We start from the raw sequence: 27,720 nt of genomic DNA on the forward strand, positions 1-27,720 counted from the left end.
AGTCTTATAAAATAGATTTAAGTTCTAAAAATGAGCATACGGTTAAAATTATTATTCTTAAAAAGAATAAGAATTCTTCAAAATGTTAATAGAAAACTATCACAAATTAAGCTTTTATCAATATAGAAAACACACTTTATAAGAAGAAAAAAATCAAGCAAATAAAAAACCATTTGCTTTTTATTTTACAAAATGTATTTTTAATGACAAATACCTTAACATACAGAATTCAGTTATTAAACATTTGTTAAGTACACTTACCTCCTATATGATGGGCATGTTGAAGAACTGATGAATGCATTTCAAAATAACAAAATACTCACTGAGTTTTATTTAAAACAGGAGTCTCATACACTGTAACTATGGAACTTCTCATGATTTAGAAAAAATGGTACCTTGTCTTTTAAACTGATAAATTTTTTGGATGGTGATTTTGGGTCAAACAGAAATTGTCTGTCTTAATAAAAAGTTTAAAAATTAAAGTAAACCTATTCTCAAAGATAAAGGAGTAAAGCATTTCTTATGTAGCTTCATAATAAGACATAGATACATGAGACTTCAGATTGTATTGGAAGGAAAAGAGGATTCCTCAAAAGCCGTATCGTATGTGTTTCTTATTTTCTCTCATTAAAAAAAATAAGAAAGAATTATTAGATCATGGATTATTGCTGAGAATCTGATAGTTAGCTGGCATCTATCCCTATCTTTGAGAATTTCTTAAAATGCTAGACAATACATGAAAAATGGTAATAGGACAGTATAGAGCCTACAGTTTTAAATGGTATATAGAAATGCAGCTAGAAATTGTATATCTAAAAGTTTAACTTTAATAGTAGAGATATCCAGGGTAAAAAATATAAAATTAACTAGTAAACCCTCGAGAACATTTATCATAACTAGCATGAATTCACACAAAAGAAATCCTATCCTTTTTCTATCTTTTTATAAAAGACAGTCATCTGTATAGTACTGGGTGAGAGAGAATGAGACAACTATAATTTATTTTGTACTAATATTATTTTTTGATACTGCTTTATTTGACAAACATCAAAAAACTAGGAAATAGAGTACAGATGACACTACTCACATAGGCTAATATAATTAGCTAGGATATGTTTTTCAAATTACAGGTAATGACCCATTAGTGGATTTTGAAATCAATTTTGTGGGTCAAGACCTGTATATACATATATATATATATATATATATATATATATATATATATATGAAAAAAAAAATAGAAATAGAAAGGGAAGGAAAATTTCCAGACTCATTTTATGAAGCCAGCATTACTTTGATTCCCAAACCAGAGACCCAGCAAAAAAAGAGAACTACAGGCCAATATCCCTGATGAATATGGATGCAAAAATTCTCAACAAGATACTAGAAAATCGAATTCAACAGCATATAAAAAGAATTATTCACCATGATCAAGTGGGATTCATTCCTGGGCTGCAGGTCTGGTTCAATATTCGCAAATCAATCAATGTGATACATCACATTAATAAAAGAAAATTTAAGAACCATAGGATCCTGTCAATCAATGCAGAAAAAGCATTTGATAAAATTCAGCATCCTTTCTTAATAAAAACCCTTGAGAAAGTCGGGATAGAAGGAACATACTTAAACATCATCAAAGCCATTTATGAAAAGCCCACAGCTAATATGAAAAGCCCACAGCTAATATCATCCCCAATGGGGAAAAACTGAGAGCTTTCCCCCTGAGATCAGGAACACGACAGGGATGTCCACTCTCACTGCTGTTGTTTAACATAGTGTTGGAAGTTCCAGCATCAGCTATCAGACAACAAAAGGAAATCAAAGGCATCAAAACTGGCAAAGATGAAGTCAAGCTTTCACTTTTTGCGGATGACATGATACTCTACATGGAAAACCCGATAGACTCCACCAAAAGTCTACTAGAACTGATACATGAATTCAGCAAAGTCACAGTATACAAAATTAATGTACAGAAATCAGCTGCATTCTCATACACCAATAAATGAAGCAACAGAAAGACAAATAAAGAAAATGATCCCATTCACAATTGCACCAAGACTCATAAAATACCTAGGAATAAACCTAACCAAAGATGTAAAAGATCTGTATGTTGAAAACTATAGAAAGGTTATGAAGGAAACTGAAGAAGATACAAAGAAATGGAAAGACATTTCGTGCTCATGGATTGAAAGAATAAATATTGTTAAAATGTCAATACTACCCAAAGCAATCTACACATTCAATGCAATCCCAATCAAAATTGCACCAGCATTCTTCTCAAGGCTAGAACAAGCAATCCTAAATTTGTATGGAACCACAAAAGACCCCAAATAGCCGAAGTAATATTGAAGAAAACCACAGCTGGAGGCATCACAATCCCAGACTTTAGCCTCTACTACAAAGCTGTAATCATCAAGACAGTATGGTATTGACACAAAAACAGATACATAGACCAACGGAATAGAATAGAGACTCCAGAATTAGACCCACCAGTGTATAGCCAACTAATGTTTGACAAAGCAGGAAAGAATATCCAACGGAAAAAAGACAGTCTCTTTAACAAATGGTGCTGGGAGAACTGGACAGCAACATGCAGAAGAATGAAACTAGACCACTTTCTTACACCATTCACAAAAATACACTCAAAATGGATAAAGGACCTGAATGTGAGACAGGAAACCATCAAAACCCTAGAGGAGACAGCAGGAAAAAACCTCTCTGACCTCAGCCGCAGCAATTTCTTACTTGACACGTCTCCAAAGGCAAGGGAATTAAAAGCAAAAATGAACTACTGGGACCTTATGAAGATAAAAAGCTTCCGCACTGCAAAGGAAACAATTAACAAAACTAAAAGGCAACTGACGGACTGGGGAAAGATATTTGCAAATGACATATCGGACAAAGCGCTAGTATCCAAAATCTATAAAGAGCTCACCAAACTCCACACCCGAAAAACAAATAATCCAGTGAAGAAATGGGCAGAAAACATGAACAGACACTTCTCTAAAGAAGACATCCAGATGGCCAAATAAAAAGATGCTCAACGTCACTCCTCATCAGGGAAATTACAAATCAAAACCACACTCAGATACCACCTCAAGCTGGTCACAGTGGCTAAAATGAACAAATCAGGAGACTATAGATGCTGAAGAGGATGTGGAGAAATGGGAATCCTCTTGCACTGTTGGTGGGAATGCAAAGTGGTGCAGCCGCTCTGGAAAACAGTGTGGAGGTTCCTCAGAAAATTAAAAATAGCGCTACCCTATGACCCAGCAATAGCACTGCTAGGAATTTACCCAAGGGATACAGGAGTACTGATGCATAGGGGCACTTGTACCAAAATGTTTATAGCAGCACTTTCAACAATAGTCAAATATGGAAAGAGTCTAAGTGTCCACCAACTGACGAATGGATAAAGAAGATGTGGTTTATATATACAATGGAATACTACTTGGCAATGAGAAAGAATGAAATATGGCCATTTGTAGCAACATGGATGGAACTGGAGAGTGTTATGCTAAGTGAAATAAGTCATACAGAGAAAGACAGATACCATATGTTTTCACTCATATGTGGATCCCGAGAAACTTAACAGAAGACCATGGGGGAGGGGAAGGGGGGAAAAAAAGTTACAGAGAGGAAAGGAGGCAAACCATAAGAGACTCTTAAAAGCTGAGAACAAACTGAGGCTTGATTGGGGGGGTGGGGAGAGGGGAAAGTGGGTGATGGGCATTGAGGAAGGCACCTGTTGGGATGAGCACTGGGTGTTGTATGGAAACCAATTTGACAATAAATTATATATTAGGACACCATAGAAATAAAATAATAGGACACCATAGAAATAAAAAGGAAATATATGATAAGTATTATTCCATAAATAATCCTTTTTTTTAGTTGTTTGTGTCCAGAGTTGAGATGTAAAATTCATAACTTAAAACAGATTGTGGGTGGAAATATTTCAAAAACCTGAGCTAATATTTCAAAAACACTCAGAAAATGGTCATCAATGTATCATTGTCAACCTGAGGTGGACTTCCACAGCAGAGTTCCACTGAGGTCAGCCCCAATACAGGGGTATTTTAGTATCTTGTCTATGTCCCAGATAATGGAAAGTAGAACACATTTAAGTCACTCATGATGTCCAGTATGGAGATGATTCAGTACCAGAACCTTTAAACAGAGAACTGAGTTTTCATATCACCTTTGTGCATTGATAAAATTATCCAAATGCAGTGTATTTTCACGTTCTTACTACATATTTGGAAGGACACAAAAGCTACACTTTTTAAATTTTCTAAAAATAAGGCAGTGTTTCATAGGATCTGCAACTGGGTCAAACTTTTTAGGGATTTTAAAAGTGGTGTCTAATTTATTTGTTTATACACTGATGAAGAAAATGATAAGTGTGTACATTTTTACATTTAAATTTTCTTCTAGAATATGTAGTTGGAATCATAAGCAATTATATTCTGAACTCAATACTATGTACTATATACAGGTAAGGTAAAGCTCTGGGAATTCTTAAAATTAGCTATTATATTAATTTCAGAGTGGTTAAAATAATGTGCCCTATATTATCACTGAAAGACTTTAGTTGTCTTCATGGAATTTGGTCTCTTATTACTTCTATGTTACCATGGGATGTGATATTAGATTGAATGATTTACACCATTGAGATCATAATCGATCTTGTTATTGCTCTCATGGCTGCCTTTTCAAAGAATAGAACATTTTACTTGGTTGAACAAATACAGGTTCTGATAATAACTAAGTGTATATTTCTTCACTTGAGATTTTGCTGTAAAGTTCTCAGCAAAGTATTACAATAGCTCAGTGGAGACTCTTCCCACTGTATCTTTTTCCTCATTTTCTTAGAGGTAAATTAGAAGAAAATACTTTTCATTTGTGGAGTCATGGTAACAATAACATAATTTCACTGCTGTCTGGGACACTGGGATAAACATCTTGTCTCTGTCCACTTACCTTGCTACATGATTAATTACAGGAGCGAAGTTGGTTGGCCCATACAGTTGTACAGATTTCAGACTCCTATAATAAGCCTCCATGACTCCTTCAATGCCATCACAGTAGGGATTTTGAGGGTTTCCATTCTGCAGAATTTACAGGCAAAAAAGAGTAAAAGTTAATAGTGTCTATAAAGATCAAATGAAAAAGAGAAACGATATGTTTCTCAAAGATTTTTTGGAAGCACAGATTTTTTGGAAGCACATTAATATCATAGCAAAACATAATAAATTAAGTGGTCAACAACAGATTACAATATATTATGTAGATTATGATATGATGAATCTAATATATAGTCATTAAAAACTGATACTCTTCATAAAAAGAACCGCAGAAAATTCTAAATAATCTTGAGAAGCTGAATATCACAACATTCCATAATTAATGGCTTCATTTTACACATGTCTGTGAATATGTAGAGAAGAACATATAAAAATCCTGAAAAGAAGTAAATATTAACAGTGGTTAACTCTGGGTGATTACATATAATTGGTGGCTTTTTTTCATTCTTTAAACTATTAGTCTTTTCTGAGTTTTCTGCAGTGATATCTATTAAAATCAAGAAAAAAATTGCTATCCATTCAGTTTTACCTCATAGAAGGAAAACTATGAAACGTCTGCCACATGCACATTTTCATGTTGTAATAACCCCAAGCAGAGAAGGAATGCAATTTGGTGTGAGAAATGTCAAGACAAAAGGAATAGAATCAAAGAATCATCCATGTTCTTTAAGGGAAATGAGCTTGCCATTAGGTTCTTATTCTGGAGATGGCACCTAGAAGGGCAACTTTACACCTGGAGACCTAGACCAGCTTTTCCATACCTTAAATGCTTGAGGGTTAATTCTCCTAGACCAGATTTAACAAATAACATGAAGCAGTATATTAGTTATCTATTGCTTTGTGGCAAATTACGTCAAGAGTTAGTGGTTTAAAACAGTAATTATTTCTTATCTCAACATCTTTTGGGTGTCAGCAGCAGCTTAATGGATGGTTCTTGTTTGGCATTTCTCATGAGTTTGCAGTCAGTATGCCAACCTGGACACCTGAGAGCTTAACCAGAGTTGCAGAATCTGCTTCCAAGAAGGCTCATTTAAATGGCTGCCGGCAGGAGGTCAACATGGTCTCTCTGCAGGGCTGCTTGAGTGTTCTTACAACATGGCAGCAAACTTCCTCAGAATGAGCAATCCAAGAAGACAGCAAGAAGGAAGCCCCAATGCCCTTTATAAGCCAGTCTCATAAGATGCACACCATCACTTCTACTTTAATCTATTTGCTAAAAATGCATCCCTAAGTATAGCCTATGCTCAAGGGAAGGGGAGTTAGGCTCCACGTCTGAAAGGGGAGAAGTATTAAAAACTATAGACACATTTTAAAACACTAGAGACCTTAATTATATTTAAACATAGTTAATAATAATTTCATGATGCATGTTTATATCTGAACAATCACTGGCCATTTATAACTAAAATTTGTTGAATTTTATATACTAAGCTTTACACTAAAGCATTTATATGTATTATATAGATTTTATAACAACCCTAAAAAAAGCAGATAAAGTATTGTCATTATCTCCACATTACAAATGAAGAAACTAAGGCACTGAGAGCTTAGATAACTGTGCCCCAAAGTTATTTCAACCACTTCAATTTTGCCATTTATGAGAGAGGAATTTTTACCCACTTTTTCCTATTAATTTTGTCTTTTCATCAAATTTTTTATTCATTAACTATCATGTCAATTTTTAAAAACATAAAAATAATAAAAGCCCTCTTATAATTTATAATAATATAGACCTCTTTATAATTTTATATTATACAATTGGTTACATTAATTGATTGAAATTATAATGTAAAAGCTTAATATTTAGCACAAAGCAGTTAATGATTGCTTTTGATGTTAATCTGAGCTGACCTATTTAACCTTCCTTTAAACAAAATTTTACGGTGTTCTTTCCTTTAATCAGATATGAAGCTGATTAAAATTAAAACTCATTGATTTTTAGCATATAAAAATGTATTCCATATCTGCCTTTAGGGTGAGAAATACAAACCAAGATGGTTCTGAGCAACTTTTTCATTATCCTTTTAACATTTTGACTAAGGGTTTATATTTCTAGAAAATAATATATTTTCTGTATTCCTGTGGAACCGAAATTACAAGGTCACCATTTTTCTCACCATTTTATTTCTTAGTGGAAAGATAATTAGTGGATGTTCTATTCATCATTATGGAATATTTAAAGCACTGATTTCTGGGGCACCTGGGTGGCTCAGTCAGTTGAGCGTCCAACTTCGGCTCAGGTCATGATCTCACAGTTCGTGGGTTCGAGCCCTGTGTCGGGGTCTGTGCTGACAGCTCAGAGCCTGGAGCCCGCTTCGATTTCTGTGTTCTCCTCTCTCTCTGCCTCTCCCCTGCTCATGCTCTTTGTCTCACAAAAGTGAATAAACATTAAAAAAAAATTATAAAGCACTGATTTCTGCATTAGTCCTAATTCTGTAATAAATTGCTCTAAGAATTCCTCATACGAGTTGGATGATAAAAATATTTATGATGTAAAATTATACACTTTTTAATATATGCTTGGCATGATATCAGGATTATTTAAAATAATTTACAGCTATTAAAATGAGATTTTCCTTTTAATAACAAAGTTATAATGAGTTACACAAAGATTTTTTTAAGTCTGTTTAAAACTCCTTTCACAAACCAATTATGTGTTAGTTACTAATTACTAACAAGCAATTAGTTTTTACTTGTTAAAACAAATTAAAATGAGCTCATGTGTGCAACTAGCCCAAAAGCACAGGATATTTTTGAAAATAAGTGCATTCAATTTTGTTGTTTATTAATGAAGGGGGCAGTGGATGCCCTATTTTATATTTCCATTTTAATTAACAACCTTTTCCATTTATAAAATAATGAATGTTAATTTGTAGAACACATAGCACATAAAGAGCAGAATTTGAAACGAGCACTACTCCCACAGTGCAGACTTAAGTGTGGGGAGGGAGTTGGGCCCTTCTCCATTTTCCCCTCCATTTGGTTCCCTAAAGATTGTACTGAATATTTAGATTCAGTTCTAAAAGAGAAGACTATATATAGTCTCTGCTGCTGCCTAGAACCTATAATACTTTTCAGCAGGCCTAACAAGCTGACAAAATGTTGAACAGAAGCTCTAAGGAGTTGTTACTTTACTCTTTGAAATGTATCTGCTGCTGCCCAGAGATTGCTTACTGTGGGGAAAAGTCTCCCTTTTATTCAATAAATAAACATCTGTTGAGCTTGTATTTTATGCATACAGTGTTAAGACCCTTGCTTGTTAAACTGTTAGCATCTAAAATTTTTTTTTAAATGTTTATTTTTATTTTTGAGAGAGAAAGACAGTGAGATCCAGGGAGGGGCAGAGAGACAGAGAGAGGGAAACAATCTGAAACAGGCTCCAGGCTCTGAGCTGTTAGCACACAGCCCAATGCAGGGCTCGAATTCACGAACCATGAGATCATGACCTGAGCTGAAAGTCGGATGCTTAACCAACTGAGCCACCCAGATGCCCCAGATTGTTAGCATCTAGATGGATGACAACACACACACATGTTAAATTGTGCAGATATCTATAAATGACAAGATAAGTGAAAAGTAGGCCAGCACTTTTCGAGATCTAGTATGAAAAATCACTTGGACAGGTGTACCATTTCTCTATTGATCATTGCAGGAGACTTTCCTTTAAGGGTCACTGGCCTCATGCCCATTACAAATACTTCCTCTAAAGCTCCACACTATTATGCTATTATATTTTCCGTTATAACACCTTAAGGAGTCATCAAAATCACAATGGGAGGAGAGCAATGACTCCTTTTCACAACATTTGTGCTAATGTGGTGGTACCAGCACATTCTTCCTTTCCTTTTCCCATTCCCTGTTCTTTTTCCACTATGGAATACATGAATATATTCTTATTCATATTTCAAATAAAAAGCTGGGGTTTATCTGAGACCCTTTGGATTAACAGCAAAGAAAACATAAAAAAATAAGTTTTTATGTTCAACTTTCAACATTTGTGTTAGCCCTAAACTCACCAATGAGGGGTTATTTAATTTTTAAGAAGGCCTCCCTTGCTAACTGAAAGATTACTTGAACTCAGTGTGATAAATAGATTAATATTTATGAATATACATCACAAATTCTTACCATGAAAATATGAGGGTTTGTTGGGATTAAGAGTATATTAGTTGTTAGATTGATATGGGACAGTTTTTCTATTTGCCATTTCAGCACCTAGAGACAGTTAAGGATGAAGTTAACAGAATAGTTTAGCAAAAAATCAAATCAAATACTAACTCTTTGAAGACCTACTTAAGTCTTACCTGTCTTATTTACCCAAGAAAACAAAAGTGCTTTGAAAAAATTAATCAGTTAGTAATGTTAAAGTTCATGCGCTATCATCAGTGTTGTTTTCATCTTCAATTTGGGGGACTATTTTTCATAACTTTAAAGGGGTATGATCTCTATCCTGTAAGTATTTGAGTTGGGTTCAAGAACTTTTAAGATGCAAATAATAAAAAAAAAATCCTTCCGTGGCAATAGATATTTGCATCGGTTTTGTTGTGAGGAAAGAATTTGGAAGTAGGAAAAGCAGAAAATGAGAGGTTTAGAGAGAGAGATAAAAGGGGGAAAAAAAAACATACACAAGGGTGAGAAGAAATGTATGGAAGGAAAAATTAATAAGCCCCATTTAGTTTAACATAATTATTCTCTTTCTTAAGCTTTAAAATAGCTCATGACCTTTTTCCTGAAGCACTTAAGACTTAGCATCACATGAGTGATTTTCATGGTTTTATAAGTTTCTGGGAGATTTTAATTCTCTAAGACACAACAAAATCCCAATAGATATTTATTTTTATATGACAGTGGGAATGTGGCATGTGGGCTATTTCATGGAAGAAAGAATTAAAGCCTCCAGCAACCTTTCCTGAAATTGTGTGGGCAATGGAATAGATAAGCAAGGATAAGTATAGAAATAAAAATGTAAAAATACTGCTCTTAAAAGATATTTAAGGAAGTTTAATCATACAAAAGCTTCAGGAAGTGTGTGTGTGCATATGTATGTATCATAATCATACTCTATCATGGTGTTAAAAAGCACATATCTGAGAGGTGGGATTCATATAGGTACTGTTATAAAATTTGCTTTAGTAGTAGTTAAAGAGCATGTATTCTAAAATAAGACTGATCTGGGTTCAAGTCCTGTCTTCTGGAATCCTGGTTAATTCCTGTGACCCTAAGCTGAATTATACAACACATGGGACACTCTTTAACTATATTCAATATGACTGACACTTCCTAGAGTGGTGCAATGTGACAGTCATGATATACCTACCACATAGGAATTTTATGAAGACCATATAAGAAAATGATTGTAAATATTTGGCTTGACACCCAGTAATTACTCAAAAAATGGTAGTATTATTATTTTTATTTTGCTTGCAGAATTTCTAAAAAATCTCTGATTATGCATTGCTTCTGTAACATGAATAAAAACAGCAAAGACTTACAAAGATAATGGGGATGCAAGGATTTACTCCTGAAATGTATAGAGGGTAGGGAAGCACTTCTAAACAGAAAAAGCCAAAGTTTTTCCAAAATGACAGGCAACCATTCCTATATTGATTTTCCCATTATTTGATCAGAAAGTACAGGGAGAATAAGGCTGACTGGGTGTATAAGCATTATCTTTGTAGAGTTTATTTGGAAAACAGAGTGCATTATCTTCAATTATCAACATTGCTTATCTTCAATCACAAAATATGGACTAGACCTATGTAAACATTAACTAGATAAATATTTATTTCAGTCATATCTATTCCATTCTATTGAAATCATAATTATAGCCACAATTATTGCTTCACATTAAAAGAAATTAATTTTAGTCATAACTAATCCTTTAAATTTGAACATGGTAGGTTAAGATAGTCACACATTCTTTGAGAGAGCCTCCCATTGAGAGGTGAAGGTTACTTTGAAACTTGGCTGGCCTTAGTGATTTGCTTGACTAAGAGAATTTAGCAAAAACAACTTTTTGGGATTTCTAATGCTATGGTATAGAGAGCCCTGCAGTTTCTGCCTCAGCCTTTTAGAATGCTCATTCTGGGGAAGCTGGCTGCCATGTAAGAAATCTGACTACCAAGAGATGGCCATACTGTGCTGAGGTCCATGATAACCACATGGGCAGGTCATATGTTGAAAAAGGGAGAGATGTCCAGGCAACTCAGCTATTTCAGTCATCTTGAGTATCAGATATGAGCAAAGAAGCCATCTTAGGGGACATGCTGGCCCTAGAACACATGATATGGAGAAGAACTGAGCAATCCAACCAACAGCCAGAATGAAGCCCAGATATATGGTTCTAGTCAACAATTCCAGCCACCTCTAGCCAATCAAGGCATCCTACTTAAGACCCCAGACATCTTGAAGAAATATATCATTTCCTATTGTATTCTGCTTAAATTCCTGACTCCAAAATTATGAGTATATGAAATAGTGTTGGTTTATGCCTCTAACTTTTAAGGAGTTCGTCATATAGCAATAGACAACCAGATTAGACCCTCTGAAACCAGATGCACTATAGATATATTTATTACTAATCTATTTCACTGTCTTTTTCTTCCATTATATCACACTTCTAAATCAATCATTTTGCAAAATTGAGCTGAGTCTATAGTCAAAAGAGTTGCTACGTGACTGACTAAAGCATAAGTAGTGAACCAACATTAAAAGATATTATTTTTTTCAAAAGATCAAATCCTTGTGATGTACTCTTACCAAAGCAAATTCATGAGATATCCTTCCATCTGGAGGCAGTTTTGCACCAAAACCTAGAGCTGGGAACATTTTATCACTGTCATAATCTTGAACGATTTCTCCCACTGCTTTCAGGGCCATTCCATAGGCATTCAGTTGGTAAGGATTCATGTAATGGAGAGAAGTGGGCTGGGCAGGGTTGCCTGATGACAGAAAAAATATTTCAAACATAACTGATTAGAGTAAAGATGTCATTTTCTTGACAACATTTTCTTGATGTCTATTTCAGAATGAAATACTTAAAATTATGTTTTCTGCCTACATCCATACTATGTCAAATAGTTTCTTTTTGGATGGATATTAACATAGAAATAGTTATTACATTATACAGACATGTAGAAAGTTTTCCAAAGATATGCCAAAGCATATGCAGATTTTGTCAGAAATTATTCCTGTCAATGCCACAGGCTATTTTTGAATCTCATTTACAGAAGAAGTATTTAAATACTTTTGTTAAACTGATTTTATTGTCATCTTTATTTTTAAAAAATCATGTGCCTTTGCCTTGAATCCTTATACCTATAATTAAAGGACTCAACTAATTTAATGGGCTTCAATAATTACAAAGCTTCCTAAAGTTCTGTTACAAACATAAATTGAATATTTGAGAAATATCCCAATTTAATCACTTAAAGAAAAGAAAGCATAGCGATTTTCAAATTCAAGCTAATTAAATATCTGTATTTGAAAAATTATTCACTGTTTCTAACTATACATTAAACTGAGAGTCAGAAGGCTCAAAGTCCAGTCTCAGAATTTTCAAGACAACACCTATAAAATGTCTGCAATAAATCCTACCACAGTGTTTACTGAAGGACAAAATGAGATTATGTGTGAAGTGATTAAAAATACCAAAGCTCCATAGAAATGTAAGGCTTAACTGCTACTGTTATTACTGTCTGGGTCATCCACAAGGTTCTGAAATTTCAATATACTTATACTCTATAGGGTGTTGGATTTGAATAGAGATGAATTTGAGTCAGAAAGAAATATACGTGCTACCACTCAAATACATTGAGATTCACATTGAGTTGTCCTAATTACCAGCACAAAGGCCGCTTGAAAGTCCACTTAGTTTCTTAAGTGAAAATGGAAAGCTAAATGGGACTTGTAATAGCACATAAAGCTCAATTCTACATTAAAACATTGCCTGAAGAAGGAAAGCCTCAGGGCACAGTTCTTTTCTGATAAGAAAAAAATAATAATAATAATCAGCACTTGTGATCCAAAGAGAAACAAAATTAAGAAGAGATATCCCCTTGGTTTATAATACATATAATTGTACACAGAACATTTTTGGTCTAAAAATAATGCATTACATAAATGCAACTGTATTTCCAAAGGATTACCCGCATTCAAGGGCTGGTCCCACATGACAAAATTTCTGAAAAAGTATCTTCTGACCAAATAGCCTTAACATTCATTCCTCTCGATTTGACTAAACTTTGGAAAGAGTTCTTCATAAATATAGACCCCTGACCTTCCTTTTCTTAGAACATTTGCTTTACAAAACTTGCAATTATAAATTCTTTCTCTGCACCTTTGAGATGTAAATCTTCTACTACCCAGGGATGTCTTTCTCTAGGACCTGGAGACATCCCTTTGAAATGTAATCATGGAGAAAGAGAGCACTCCTATCTCCTAGTCTGTTTGGGAAGGTAGGAGCCTAGCTTCAATAAGTGCTGACTAGCAAACAGGCCAATGACCCCTGTAAGGTCCCTCAGTACTTTTTCATTAGATCACAGAAGCACTTAAAATCCCTCCCACCTTTTGTTTTTGAGGAGTTGAGTTCAATTTTTTCCCTATATCCCAGTAGACCCGACCTCCAGTAGACTTTCCTCTATGTCAACAGTCTTGAATAATGTCTTCCTTGCCTGTTTAAATTGTCTGGTGCAATTTTTCATTGACACTTTATTCTAAAATTAGAATTTTGCACTTGGTCAAAAGCCCACTGGAGCCACAGGGAAGCAATATCATTACTTGACTAAGTGGTTATCTAACACAACTCTCAAATATAAGAAGAGTTGTTACCTATTGGCTGTAATAAGGCGACTAATTCTATCTCATTAAGAAAATCATAACTTAAAATTAAAATGCAAATACCACTCATACCCTAGCATGTCTAAACATCTTCGCCTATCATGCAGAGCAGGGCTGGATCCCACTCATGCAAGGACGTCACTTCTTTCAGGCATCTGTGTCAGACCAGTCTCTTCACTGTATCACTAATGATATCTTCCTTCCTATCTCTGCCTCAATTGCCACCTTGTCCTGAAATTCACTTCATTCTCTGCAGCTTGTTTTATTTGCACCAGACAACCTTCCTTGTTTATTCCAACACTTATAGTCTTTTTTCTCCTACTCAAATGACTCTTGTGTTCTGCACCACAAAATCTGGCAATTAAAAATTTGCCAAATTGTCCATTCTTTGAATCTGGGACCATGTTTGTATTATCTCTGTATCTGCAACAATGCATATGAAAATGAACTTGTGGTAGGTTGATAACATTGGGGCCCGAGTTACATGAATAATAATTATGATAGCAGGGAATTTAACATGTATTGAACACCTTACTTCAAGGTAAGTCCTTCAACAAACCTATAACATGGGTACTATTTTATTGTACCCATTTTTCAGATTAAATAACTTACCCCTACTGGCATAGTAAAAACTGATAAAATTCAAATGTAAATCTAGGCAGTCAGATTCCATAATGTTTATTCATAGCTAGAACTCTATACTTAAGGATTTTGTAATACTTTAAACACTGGATATAATGAAACTTATATTTGATTTTGTTTTAGAGTTACATTATACCTTTATAAAAAATCACACTTGAATACATTCTTGTTAAGGAAGTTTTATTGATATATAATTCACATAATTTACAGTTCAGCCACTTGAAATGTACAACTCAATGATTTTTAATATATTCACAGATAATTACAACCATCAGTCTGATTTTAGAACATTTTTATTACCTCAAAAAGAAACACTGTACCTATTCACTATTGCTCCCTTATCATTCCATCCAGCCCAGCTCTAAACAATGATTAATCTACTTTCTGTTTCTATTAATTTGCTTATTCTGGACATTATATATAAATAGATTAATATGTAGTGTTTTGTGACTAGCTTCTTTCACTTAGCATGATGATTTCAAGGTTCACTTATGTCCTACTATGTATCAGCACTTCATATTTCATTCCTGTTTATTCCTGAATAGTATTCTCCTATATGAATATACCACATTTTGAAAACCATTTATTAGTTGATGAATATTTGGATTGTTTCCACATTATGGCTATTATGCTGCTATAATCTTTTGTGTACAAGGTTTTGTGTGGACATATGTTTTCATCTTTCTTGTGTATTCATCTAGGGGTGAAATTTCTGGGTCGTATGGTTACTGTATGTTTAACAACTTGAAAAACTGCCAATGTATTTTCCAAGGTGGCTGCACCATTTTACATTCTCACACACAGTGCATGAGGCTTCCAGTTTCTCCACATCCTCATCAACACTCATTATGCCTGGATTATAGCCATTCTAGTGGGTGTGAAATATTATCTCATTATAGTTTTGATTTGCATTTCCTGATACCTAAGTTTACTCAGTATCCTTTCATGTGCTTAACGATCATGGGTACATCTTTTATGGAGAAAGGTCATTCAGAACCTTTGCCCATTTTTAAATTGGGTTATTTGTCTTTTTATTGAATTATAAGAGTTCTTTATATGTTCTAGATACAAATCCCCTATGAGATGTATGACTTGCTAATATTTGCTCACATTCTGGGGTTTGTCTTTTCACTTAGTTAATAGTATCCTATGAAGAATAAAAGAGTTTTTATTCTGATGGAGTTCAACTTAATTTTTTTTCTTTTGTTACTTGTGTTTTAATGTTATTTAAGAATCAACTGTCAAATCCAAGATCATGAAGGTCTATCCCTATGTTTCCTTCCAATAGTTTATACTTTTAGCCTTTTATACATTTAAGTCTTTGATCTAGTTTGTGTTAATTTTGTTTTTGATATGAGAAAAAGGTCGAACTTCAATCATTTGCATGTGGCTATCCTGTTGTCCCAGCACTGTTTGTTATAAAGACCATTTATTCTTTCCCCTATTGAATTGTCTTGACACCTTTCTTAAATCAGTTAACCTTAGTCTCATGGGTTTATCCCTGGAATCGCCATTCAACTTCATGGAACTATATATCTATCTTTATACCAGCATCATGCTGTCTTGATTACTGTTGCTTTGCTGTAAGTTTCAAAAACGGGAAGTATGAACATTCTTACTCTGTTCTCTCTTTTCATGTCTGCTTTGGCTCTTCTGTGTCCCTTGAACTTCGATATGAATTTTTGAATCATCCATTTATTCAAAAAAGGCCTTTCAGGTTTTGACTGAGATTGCATTGTATCTGTTGATTGCTTTGGGAAATGTCCTCTTAACAGTTGAGTTTTCCAATCCATGAAAACTGTATATTTTTCTATTTATTTAGATCTTTAATTTATTTCAATAATTTTTTTCAGAGCATAGTTTCTAGAGTATAAACTTTGCACTCACTTTGTTAAATTTTTCCTAAGTATTGCATTACTTTTGATATTACTGTCAATAGAATTTTCATAATTTCATTTTCAGACTCTTCATTGGAAATACATAGAAAAAGACCGGGTTTTTATATATTGATCTTTTATTTTTCCATCTTGCTAAGTTCATTTCTTAGTTCTAATAGATTTTTAGTGAATTGATTCCTTAGGGTTTTTGTACACAAGACTATGTCATCTGCAAATAGAAATAGTTTTACTTCTTCCTTTCCAACCTGGATTTTTTTTTATTTCATCTTGCCTGATCGCCATGACTACAACTTCCAGTAGAATGCTGAACAGAAGTGGCAGAAGCAGTCATCCTTGCCCTATACCTCATTTTAGGGGAAAGCATTAAGCTATGCTAGGTACGGGTTTTTCATATTTTCCCTTCATAAGGTTAGTAAGTCAATTTCAATTCCTAGTTTGTTAAGTGTTTTTATCATGAAAATATGTTGGACCTTGCCAAATGCTCTTTTCTGCACCAATTGAGAGAATGATGTGATTTTTACATTTTCTTCTATTGACATGGTATGTTATTTGCTTTTTGAATCCTAAGCCAACCTTGTATTCCTGAGATAAATTTTACTTTCTTAGGATATATAATTTTCTTAATATGTTGGTGGATTCAGTTTGCTAGTGTTTTATTGAGGATTGTTATATCCATACCCATAAAAGATATTGATCTTTAGTTTTTCTTTTCTTTGTCTAGTTTTGATATCAAGGTAATACTAACCTCATAGAATCAGTTGGGAAGTATTCTCTCCTTTTCTATTTTTCGTCAGAGTTTGTGAAGAATTAATGGCAACTCTTCTTTAAATATTTGGTAGAATTCACCAGTGAAGCTTATATGGACATGGACCCTGATAAACTTTGAGGGTATTTTTTTATTACAAATTCCATCTCTTATTATAGGTCTATTCAGATTGTCTATGTCTTTTTAAGTCAGTTTCAGTAGCTTGTGTCTTCCTATTCAATAGATTCTTGCTCTTCTAGTTGTGCTAATGTTCATTAGTGAATAAAAGTAGTGTTTTAAATCATTTAGACTTTGTTTTATTCTATGTTTCATGTTTTACTAAATAAAATACATGAATAAAAATAATTAACTTGAAATCATAGTGTTGAAGAATAAACTTCATATTTAATCAAAGGTGAGTTCAATTAGATTTTGGTCTCATCTCTATTCTTAATTCTAGTACTAACAAGCCAAGATGTATTTAGTAAAATGATTTTATGAATATGAGTTTCCTCATTTATATAAGAGGATGATTGGAGTAAGTGATCTCTAAGGTTCTTTCTTACCTGAAAATTCTATTTTGTGCAATGTGAGTCACTGAGAGAAGTGTGAAGTAAAGGGAATATAATGTGAGAGCCATAAGCACAATAAGTAATTTAGGGGGAAAAACTAGATAAATATAAACTGATGGCAAATTCTGGTAAAAGTTAAATAATGAGATTTAAGTTATTAGGATACATAATCACTCATTTCAAATGATTGTTCTGTTTCAGAAAAAGTTACTTCAAAATAAGATTTAAAAAGCTGACTCTCTTTTCTTTTTGAAATGTTTGATAGGCAAATTATGAATATCTATAATGGGGTATTACATGACACTCCCTCTAAATTAAATGTAAATATGTTAACATGAGTAATTTTTAAAAACAAATAGTCAAGTAAAAACAAAGAGAGTTGCATAAAGTACAGGTACTTAAGGTACTATAAAATGAGGATAATTCAACACACTTCAACAGTATAGTTATGTATCAAGATGAAGGAAGGAGTGGGACAGAGCACACCATGGGCTTAACTAGATCTAAATTTTTAAAAAAAATATGTGAAATAAAAATTATAATACTTCAATATTTAATAAATTTGAATGGGACTATTAGGCCTTTTTTTTTTTTTTTGCATTCCCTTTAGTCATTTGTATACCTGAACTATTTCATAATAGTAAAAAGAAAGGAAAAGTTACCTGAATTTTATATGAAACAACAGTTCAGAAGGATATAAATGTAGGAATCAAATATCTAAACTCATGAAGATAACTATCTTTCAATTAATTGCTAATATTTTTTACTAGTGGATAGTCAGAATACTCACCATTTGATGCTGTAAAATCAATAGCCACTGTGAAATTGATTTGCGTTCTAGAATACAAGTAAACAAGAATCATTAATAATGAAATAATCTCATAAAAAAGAGTTTGACTTCCATTTGTGTTATTTTTTTTTTTAGCATCATTAAGTTTCTTAAAATATAGTATATACCGGATAGCATCAAGATAGGCAGTTTTAAAAGGTAAAAGCGTGGCAAAACACCTTTACAATCATACAGCTGTAAAATATGAAAACAAGTGTTAGGAATAAAAATAGCTCCTATTTGGGAACACAATAACTAAGTGAGGGTCGTATAATAAAGAAGTCAAACTGCAAATAACGATTTGCCAGTCTCCAATGCCAGCATTTACTATCAATTTGCTTTTAAAACCATCTTGCAGGCATTGTTGAATTATTATGCCCTTAAAAGTGTGGCACAGCTGAAATCATCTCTAATAATATCATTCCTAAACCAATTCTTTCCACAATCCTGAACACACAGGACTTTCTTCTGCTTTCTTCATAAATGAAGCATTTCAGATCCTGATCAGTATTCCTCTGTGTGTGAATTTATAGACATAGATAAATATTTATACAGATGATATTGGTTATATATAGTTTAAATTTTCAGCACAGTCCCCCAAAATTATTTTACTGGGTTAGTTCTGTTTTCTTTCCCTTTTTTTTTCTGATAGAAACCTAAAAGGTAGCATTTTCATAAAAAAATTCACTCTTTTGGATACACATCTCTGACTCTTTCTGTATGTAATTTTAATCCTTTCTTAGCAAACAAGGGGAAAAAAACCCACAAATAAGCAACAATGAGATGATTACTTGGATAACATACAATCACACCTAATTTAAAAAATAATTTAATATAAAAAGTAAGCCATTTGAAAACATGAGTGCTATAAATCACCTTATTTTTAGAGACAAATTACTTTTGACATATTGCACAACTCATTAAATACTTCAAAGTTTGGAACTGCTATTTAAATGGTGCTGATGATTACGAATATAATGATGACGATGGTGATGAGGTTGATGATGATGATGGGTACTACAGCATAGGGTCCCTTGTGGTTCTCTGAGTATAAATTATACTAATATTTCCTTCTTTTTCTACAAATTCAGCTTCCAAATCCCTAGACTATTCAGGTACTGAAACATATTCCACATTTTTTTTCCTAAGGAATGAACAACCTTTTGTGCTTTGCATTTAATAAAACTAATATAGATTCTCTTTATAGCTATAAGCAATTTTTTTCAGTAGAAATTAGGTTTATAGGCTAAGAATATAGGCTAATTTGGAGCATGACACTAACCCGTATGAACCAAAGGAGTTAAAAACTTTTAGAAAAAGAGTGTTTTTGAGACATCTGGGAGAACATTTTGAGATAATAAATCCCTTTGAGGAACTGAAAAGAACAGTCACCATCAGCACATTGCTTCGTCATTCTGGTGCAAGGGAGAGAAGTGACTGTAATACAGGGTAGTATGGTGTTAATAGAGGGTAGTATGGTGTTATTAGAAAGGTGCAGCTTTTGCATCTGAAAGAACAGGGTTTCAATTCCAGCAACCCAGTTGCTGACATTAGTCATGTTTCAAAACATGGTGCCTCAGAGGTCAGGTGCCTGGCACGCAATAATAGCAAGAACTAACAGAAAAACTAAATGAAATGTTATATCTCTATATATTTATATGTGTGTATATATATATAATGTGGATTACAGATACACATTATATACTATAAGCATATAAAATGTGCTTTTACATAGCTTATATCAACTAATTTCATAATATTTTTTAAAAGACACCATTATTCTCCTTTTATAGACAAGGATTCTATGCTCACAAACTTCATAATTTTTGACACAATAAATGCCAGTATTGAAATCTGAATTCACATCTAACTTCAAAGACCACATTCATAAACTCTATACATACTACTCTGTTTCTACAATTAGATATTTATAAACTGCTTGACTATAATAACACAATAAAAGATAGTGATTATTATGTTACAAACAAAAATGATCCTATACAAGTATCCTTATGATAAGAATGGCAGGGCACATTCTTGTGCTTGGGCAAATTAGCTCATCTACCAAGTATGTTGTTAAATATATAAATCACAAAATTATCAGTATAAATATATTTTTATGTTATTTTTTTCAAATGACACCTCTTTAGAAATGAAAAATAACTCTGAGTTTCAAGAACATATATTTTAGCACATTATAAAGGGCAGTTTAGGAGTTGAGTCTTTGATTCAATCTCCCTTAGGTTGTAGGGACACCTTGTCTTGATTCAACTGTCTCTTGTAACACTGTCTGCACAATGCTTTGACAATATTGGAACCTCACTGTATTTATTGGGTGATCGAATGCATTCATTTTATGCTTGCTTCTAATCTGTTCTCCAGGAGAGCCCAGGATGTGTAGCATAACCTCCAACTTCTTAGAAGCATTAGTTGCAGATTTTAAAAAAATTCAGTAATCAGAGATACAATGGTCCTTTCAAAGCCAAAGCTGTGCCTAGCAAAACTATAAGGAAAAGGCATGACTATTAAAGAACTATACTGTATATAAGAATAAAAAAAGAGTAGATATTTATTATTAAACTACCTGACTGAAACCTCTAGCTAACAAAACCTCTAGCTAAATAAACTAAATTACAAAAGCAAGCCAGTTAGGTAGCCCCAAAATAATGAGGTATTAAAAAAAAAAGAAGAGAAAACTTTAAAAAAAAAGAAAGGAAGGAAGGAAAGAAAGAAAAGAAGGAAGGAAAAAAGAAAGAGAGAGGGAGCCTCTTATCATACCATTTGGGTTTATTCATTTAAAAAACTACAATTCAACATTCATAGAGCATCTTCTGATTGCCAAGCACTATGTTAAGAAAACAGGAGCAAAACAAAAACTATCCTTGAATTCCTAGAGTTTATTTACTATTGTAGCTTTTACTATTAAAAAAATGACAAAAATAGCACAGCAGTTTATCATAGAATTCATAATCAACAGCATAACCTAAAACTCAACTGTGCATATACTGTGGATAACAGCTTATTTATTTCCAGGATTCCCAAGTTTCCATTCATATTATAATGTATAGTTGCTATACCAAGTGTTACATTCTATGTATTTTGGAAATATTAATTAATAAAATTTTAAAGAAAGTTGCTAGTAATACTATAACTTTAAGCTAGAAGACAGATTTCTTGAGGACTTTGATAAATGAATTGTGCCATAAAAGTAAACCAAACAAAACATCTGCACCAGTAATCCTGTTATCCTTTTTCATTCTTTAGTATTGCATGAAGCCTAATGTTGGAAAAAAAAAAAAAAATCAATCAGCATCAAAGTAAAACATCTGAAGTCGCACAAGATGACTCCTGGCAGAATATTCATAAAATGATCACATACAAATCCTTGAAACATTCTGCTTAGGAAGCGTTACTTTAGCTGTCATTTTGCATTTTAGAAGCAGACAAGAAGGAACAGAATTTCAAGAAACCTGGATAGGAGTATTATATTATACAGTATAAATAAAGGCATGCCTGCCAAATTTCATGAGTTAGTAGTAACATCTCATAAGACTTCTCAATGCATATGTCCTAGTACTGCTAAAATATATACTTGGAAAATGTCCTTATTTTACTCTGCCACCTTTCCAAAAGCTGTAAATGACAAATCAGATGTCAACACGGAAGATTTAACCAGCAGAGCAAAGATCCATAGAAAACAAGCATATATATGTATGTCAAAGAAAATGACACATATGCATGCATCTGTGTGCATGTGCATGCACACACACACACACAGTAATACTATCTTGGACAACTTTTCTACAACTGTCATTATGAATTTGTTATTGAGAACAAACAACTGTGATCGGGGTGTGCAGGACCGTTTTATTTTTTTCCCAATTTCAAATTCTGTTCAGCTACACAAACTGAACATTATCAATATGAAAGATGAACTGTTGCCATCCTCCATTTTAAAGTTAATCTTGACAAATGCAGGTTCTGATTCACCTGCTGTTGGAATTTAGAATGCTTAAATGAAATTGAGATGCCCACTTAGCTCTAATATTCCTCTTATTCTCGCCACGCTGGCACCAAGACTATGCTTCTGCCTTGATAAACCGACATGCACTCTCTTTCTCTCTTGGGTTCTAGAATCTAGCCTGAATCTCTGGTTCACTTGCCTCAGGCACCACTATCATCCAGCCCAACCCTTCTTACCACTAGCTCACCATGGCCTAAACCCTTTCCTTTATCAGCTTTTCCCTTTTTCTTAAAAGTAGTTTAACTACCTAACAATTACAACAACAAAAACATTACCTGATTCTAAATTTTGCTGCATCTTCAAAATCCCTGCTTCCCGTGCCCATAAACAAGTCAAAGGATTAATTGCCCTCAGCAAGTGAGATCTAGAATGATGGCAAGCTTTGAGATACACAAATGTAAATTCAAATATAAACACTTTCACCTACTTGCAATATGATCTTGCAAAAGCTATTTAACCTCCCTGCAGCTCATTTATACTAAGTTAAGGATAATAAAACCTTCTTGAATTGTTGTTTTGAGGACAAGCACCTGTCCTTTAGCAGGCACTCAATAAGTAGTTGATGCTTATTATCACCATTATATTTTTTTAAAAATTTTAAAGTATATTTATTTATTTTTGAAAGAAAGAGAGAGCACAAGTGGGGTAGGGGCAGAGAGACAGAGAGAGAGAGAGGATTCCAAGCAGGCTTCACACTGTCAGCGCAGAGCCTGACATGGGGCTTGAATCCACAAACCTTGAGATCATGACCTGAGATCAAGAGTTGGACACTTAACCAACTGAGCCACCCAGGTGCCCCTTATCACCATTATTGATGCTAGCTTTTTCGGATCTGAGTTAGCATACTTCTTTGAAAACTGGAGCTCGCAGTGCTTATCAAATTTCTGGACCTACCAGAGATTCAGGTTATTTCTCAGAACCTGACTCTCCCATGTCAGATTTTCTTTCCTTTATACTGGCTACAAAGGTCCCAACCTGCCCAACTCCAAACTTCAGCACAGTAGAAATGTGCTACCTGGGGGGCGCCTGGGGGGGCTCAGTCGGTTAAGATTCTGACTTCAGCTCAGGTCATGATCTCACAGTTCATGAGTTCAAGCCCCGCATCGGGCTCTGTGCTGTCAGTGCAGACTGCACCTCTGATCCTCTGTCCCCTACTCTCTCAGCAACCCCCCCCCCCCACACACACACTCTCTCTCTCAAAAATAAATGATTTTTTATAAATGGTGTTATCTGGGTACCTCCCAGATGGGTACCAACAAAATCCCTTGGCATAAAGTAACTGTAAGCTATGACTCGTGCCTTATTTTCTTTTCTATCTTTCCAAACAGTCTGGATTTCTGATGGATCAGTAAAATGTCAAAAGTAAGAATGAAAAGCAATGGGACAAACAATGTGGTTCTTCAACTATTTACATTAATATTCTTGATCCTTACTAAATCCAATTTTCATCAATTACCAAACCTTTGTGCTTTCTCTAGACTTTGAAGATTGAGTTCAGTATTTTTTAACACAATAAGAGGGTTCTGAAGTACAACTTCACAGAGTCTTGCAGTTAAAGAGCTTCTTATCAAGAAAGGTATTACAAGATGGCCAAAGTTTTTTCAAATCGCTAGTTTAGAAAATATCTTACAATTGACCTAATCAAAATAAACAATAAAACATCACCCCAAAGAAACAAACAAAAATGCAAGCACTATCCAACAGCATCCCATTTAATGTGAGGTAGGTGCTGAAGAGGTAGTGAACCCTAGTAGAAATACTATGAACTTTTGACTCATAGATTGAGGAGCTTGAAACCCAGAGTCATAACTAGCTAGCTAGTTGTGAGTCCTCTGCAAGATTACCAAGTCTCTGATCCCCAGCTTTCTCATATGATAAACAGGTAATAGCTACATTGAAGAAGTCCTCTAATAAAAATAAAACCCTGAAGTACCTGCTTATAACAATTACTCTACATGCTGGAGGACAAATCTCCTGAAGAATCCATGTCATCGTCTCCTAGTTCATATGAATCCTTTCCTCTGCTGGGTCACAAGAGACAGTTCTCTCTTAACATTAACACATATTTCTTTTTCATTACTTCTTCTCATAGTGTTGGTCATTGGTATATCAAGGATAGGGTAATAAACTCCCAACCAGTGTAGACAGTAGGAAGTGCATTGTCCGTAGATGATTTAAAACCAATAATTTAATCTTCTAATACTCGGTCCACATTTTAATATAAGCATAAATCAGCAATTCTAAACAATGTAAATGATAAAATTCTCCTACTCTATCACAACCTGCCCACCAGGTCAACTGCCCACCAGAGAGGAACTATGTTAGAGAATATGTGGCTAGAAGTGCATACTCTGATCATAAAATATAACTAAGAAACTGCCTGATACAAAACATTGTCAATGTTTGGGCTAACTTAGTGCTAGTTCTCATGACAAAACATACATGCAGTTTCCTTGGACTGTGAAATAAATGCCTCTGAAAAAATCATTTGAAAAATAACATAAGCTGTTAATGAAACCACACTCTTAAAAGATGTACCTGGACATCTCTAGCCTTTTCAAGCATGCATTTAAACATGTAAAAATCAGAATCATGCATTAACCAAAACAAAGTTTATGAGTTTTAATATTCATAAAAGTTTATTTTCTAAATCTTAGTTTAGGTTAGTTTAGTTTATAGATGATAATATTCTATGTGAATGTATTTATAGAAGGCAGAATGGCTTTGTTTTTATTAGATTTACCCCCATTCAGTGTTGCAGGGTTTAGCTCTCCACTGATTTGATGAATATAAAACACTTGGGTGCCACAACAAGAAACACTATAAAAAACCTAGACAGGGATATTCAGTTTTCAAACAAGAAATTGGATTAGTTAGGAAAAAAAAAAAAAAAAACTTACAGTATTTCATGTTCTGGCAAGATGTGCGCCCTGAGGCAACCTATCCAATATAACGCTCCCAATTTTATAAAAGTAAGGCAAACATTTTACAACATCATTGAACTTGCTTCAAGTATTTTTAAGGAATAGAAATCCTTATGGAACTTGTTGATAAGAGGACTTACTGATATTTAACTCACCCTTAAAATAAGCAGTATCAAAAGCCCACGTTAGCCTTTAAAATTAGCTTATAATGGTAGGTAGCTTTTTTATCCCCTCAAAGACTTCTTACTTTTTTAAAAATAGAATATAAACTTTTTATTTATAATTTCAGACAAATTTTAGAATCAGGATCAAGAGTTTGGGTTGAAATTGGAATGTAGGGAATGTCTTGGCAATTCCTCCAAAGAGAAGTGAACTATAAAAAATTACTTTTATTGACTCTGTAAATTTGAATATATCTTTTTCTCTCCATGTCTCTGATAAGCAGGACAATTACCACCAGTGATATTATGAAGACCAAATGAGATAGGACACATTGGAAATTTAAACAAGTTCAAAATATTCAGAAAAATAGTAGCTAGCATTTATTGGGGTTAACTCTCTGCTACTGAATCCACATAGCCGCTGCATGAGATATGCACTATTATTTTTATTCCTATTTCATATAAATGGAAACAGGTTATGCTAATGAGAAACAGATTTAGAATTTGAACTAGGCAGTTAATGCCAGAACCTAAATTCTTGATCACTACTATGCACTGCCTCAGTTATCAGCAACCATATCTTTGCAATTGACCTGACGTTTTGTCAAATATTTACTTATGATTTTAATTCCTTCCCAGAATTATCCCACTTAGTGTTTTACCTATCACCTTCTCTCATGGTCCCTTTCTGCTAAGATCTGAGGGAAAACAAACAGTCCATGGTTTTAATCTTGATCTCGTCTTTCCTTGAAGTCACTACAAACCCAGATACCAGTGAAGTTGAGATAATTTCTGGCAGAGGCAACATAAAAAGCATTTTTTCTTATTCCAGAAACCCTGATTTATCTGTTTTGTTTGGTGATTGTGAAATGCATTGTGGAAAGAAGATAAAGTCTGAGAGACACAGACACGGGGGTTTATAACATAGGTCACTGAATTGTCACACTCTGTTTAAAAGTCGTATTTGTTTATAATGTTTCATTATGCTAAGAGACTTGGGGGAAAAAAGAGTAGAAAGACAGGGTTAAAATAGCTTTCTCACTAATGTGGATTTATTCAGTGGTTACTTGGTGTTTAGCTCTATTAAAAATATTTTAAAATTGCCAAACTCCTTGAGAAGATAAATCATATAAACAGACAAATTAAAATGACACCCAACAAAACTAGTGAGCACTCCATATAAGTGGTAGGGACTTTTGTAGCTCATGGGAGGTTGGTTGAGAGTTTGGGCTTTCGTCAGAGGAAGAAAATGACAGTCTGTAGTCCTGCAAGTTTCTAATACATTTAACAGTCTAATAAAGCATGGACTAGGATTCAATGTTGACATGAATGTCATGTGAACATGAATTTTAGACTCAGATGCAGAATTTGTGATCTGTTTTCCTCCTTCATCTGCCAGTCAAAGAGATATGGAAAACTTTATAGATATTTGTTCTTGGTCATGTTACTGGCGGAGTGAAGAGTTTCATGAAGACTTCAGACACATAGAGGACTGAAGGGCAGACAAAACCAAATTAATATTTATGATTCTACCCTGAGATAGTTATAGTGTGATCCATTGGAAATATAGAAATATGTATTTTACAGATCTGTAGAAGTCAATAAACACATTTCACAGATAATAATTGTAATAATGATAATGCTACCCTAAAGCGGAATCTCAGATTTCAGAGCAGTTGTGACTTTATATGAATCTCACATTGTCCTTATTAGTAGTTATTGGGTATTCAAAGCCATAGATTAGAGATTCCTGAATAAATATCTTTAGTTGCTAATTATATCAGATTTTTAATATTTAAAATGATTTCTTAATAAGTAAACAATAAAATAACTACTGGGATAAATGTACAGAGTATAATTTTAAAAAAATGACCTCATATTCAACAATCCAAAAGAGGCAGTTTTTATTACTCTACAGTGAGACCTCCTTTATAGATATTAGTCTTGTACTTAGAAAATAAACCTCTCTATGACCTCAAGTCATAGAATATGTCTCATGC

General features: G+C 33.7%; 1 protein-coding gene across 1 annotated transcript in view; it reads right to left on the reverse strand.

Moving 5' to 3' along the window:
• The window catches only part of CPNE8 (copine 8), a 227,183-nt gene that overhangs the window by 33,837 nt on the left and 165,626 nt on the right, over window positions 1–27,720 (reverse strand). Inside the window, exons 14-16 of the mRNA XM_060657941.3 lie at window positions 18,573–18,619; window positions 11,847–12,028; window positions 4,984–5,111 (exon numbers count right to left, since the gene is read on the reverse strand). Of these exons, the coding sequence (XP_060513924.1) occupies window positions 4,984–5,111; window positions 11,847–12,028; window positions 18,573–18,619 (357 nt within the window). The remainder of the gene's footprint in view (window positions 1–4,983; window positions 5,112–11,846; window positions 12,029–18,572; window positions 18,620–27,720) is intronic.

Source organism: Panthera onca, chromosome B4 (assembly GCF_046562875.1).
Source record: "Panthera onca isolate mPanOnc1 chromosome B4, mPanOnc1 haplotype 2, whole genome shotgun sequence".
Taxonomy (NCBI): domain Eukaryota; kingdom Metazoa; phylum Chordata; class Mammalia; order Carnivora; family Felidae; genus Panthera; species Panthera onca.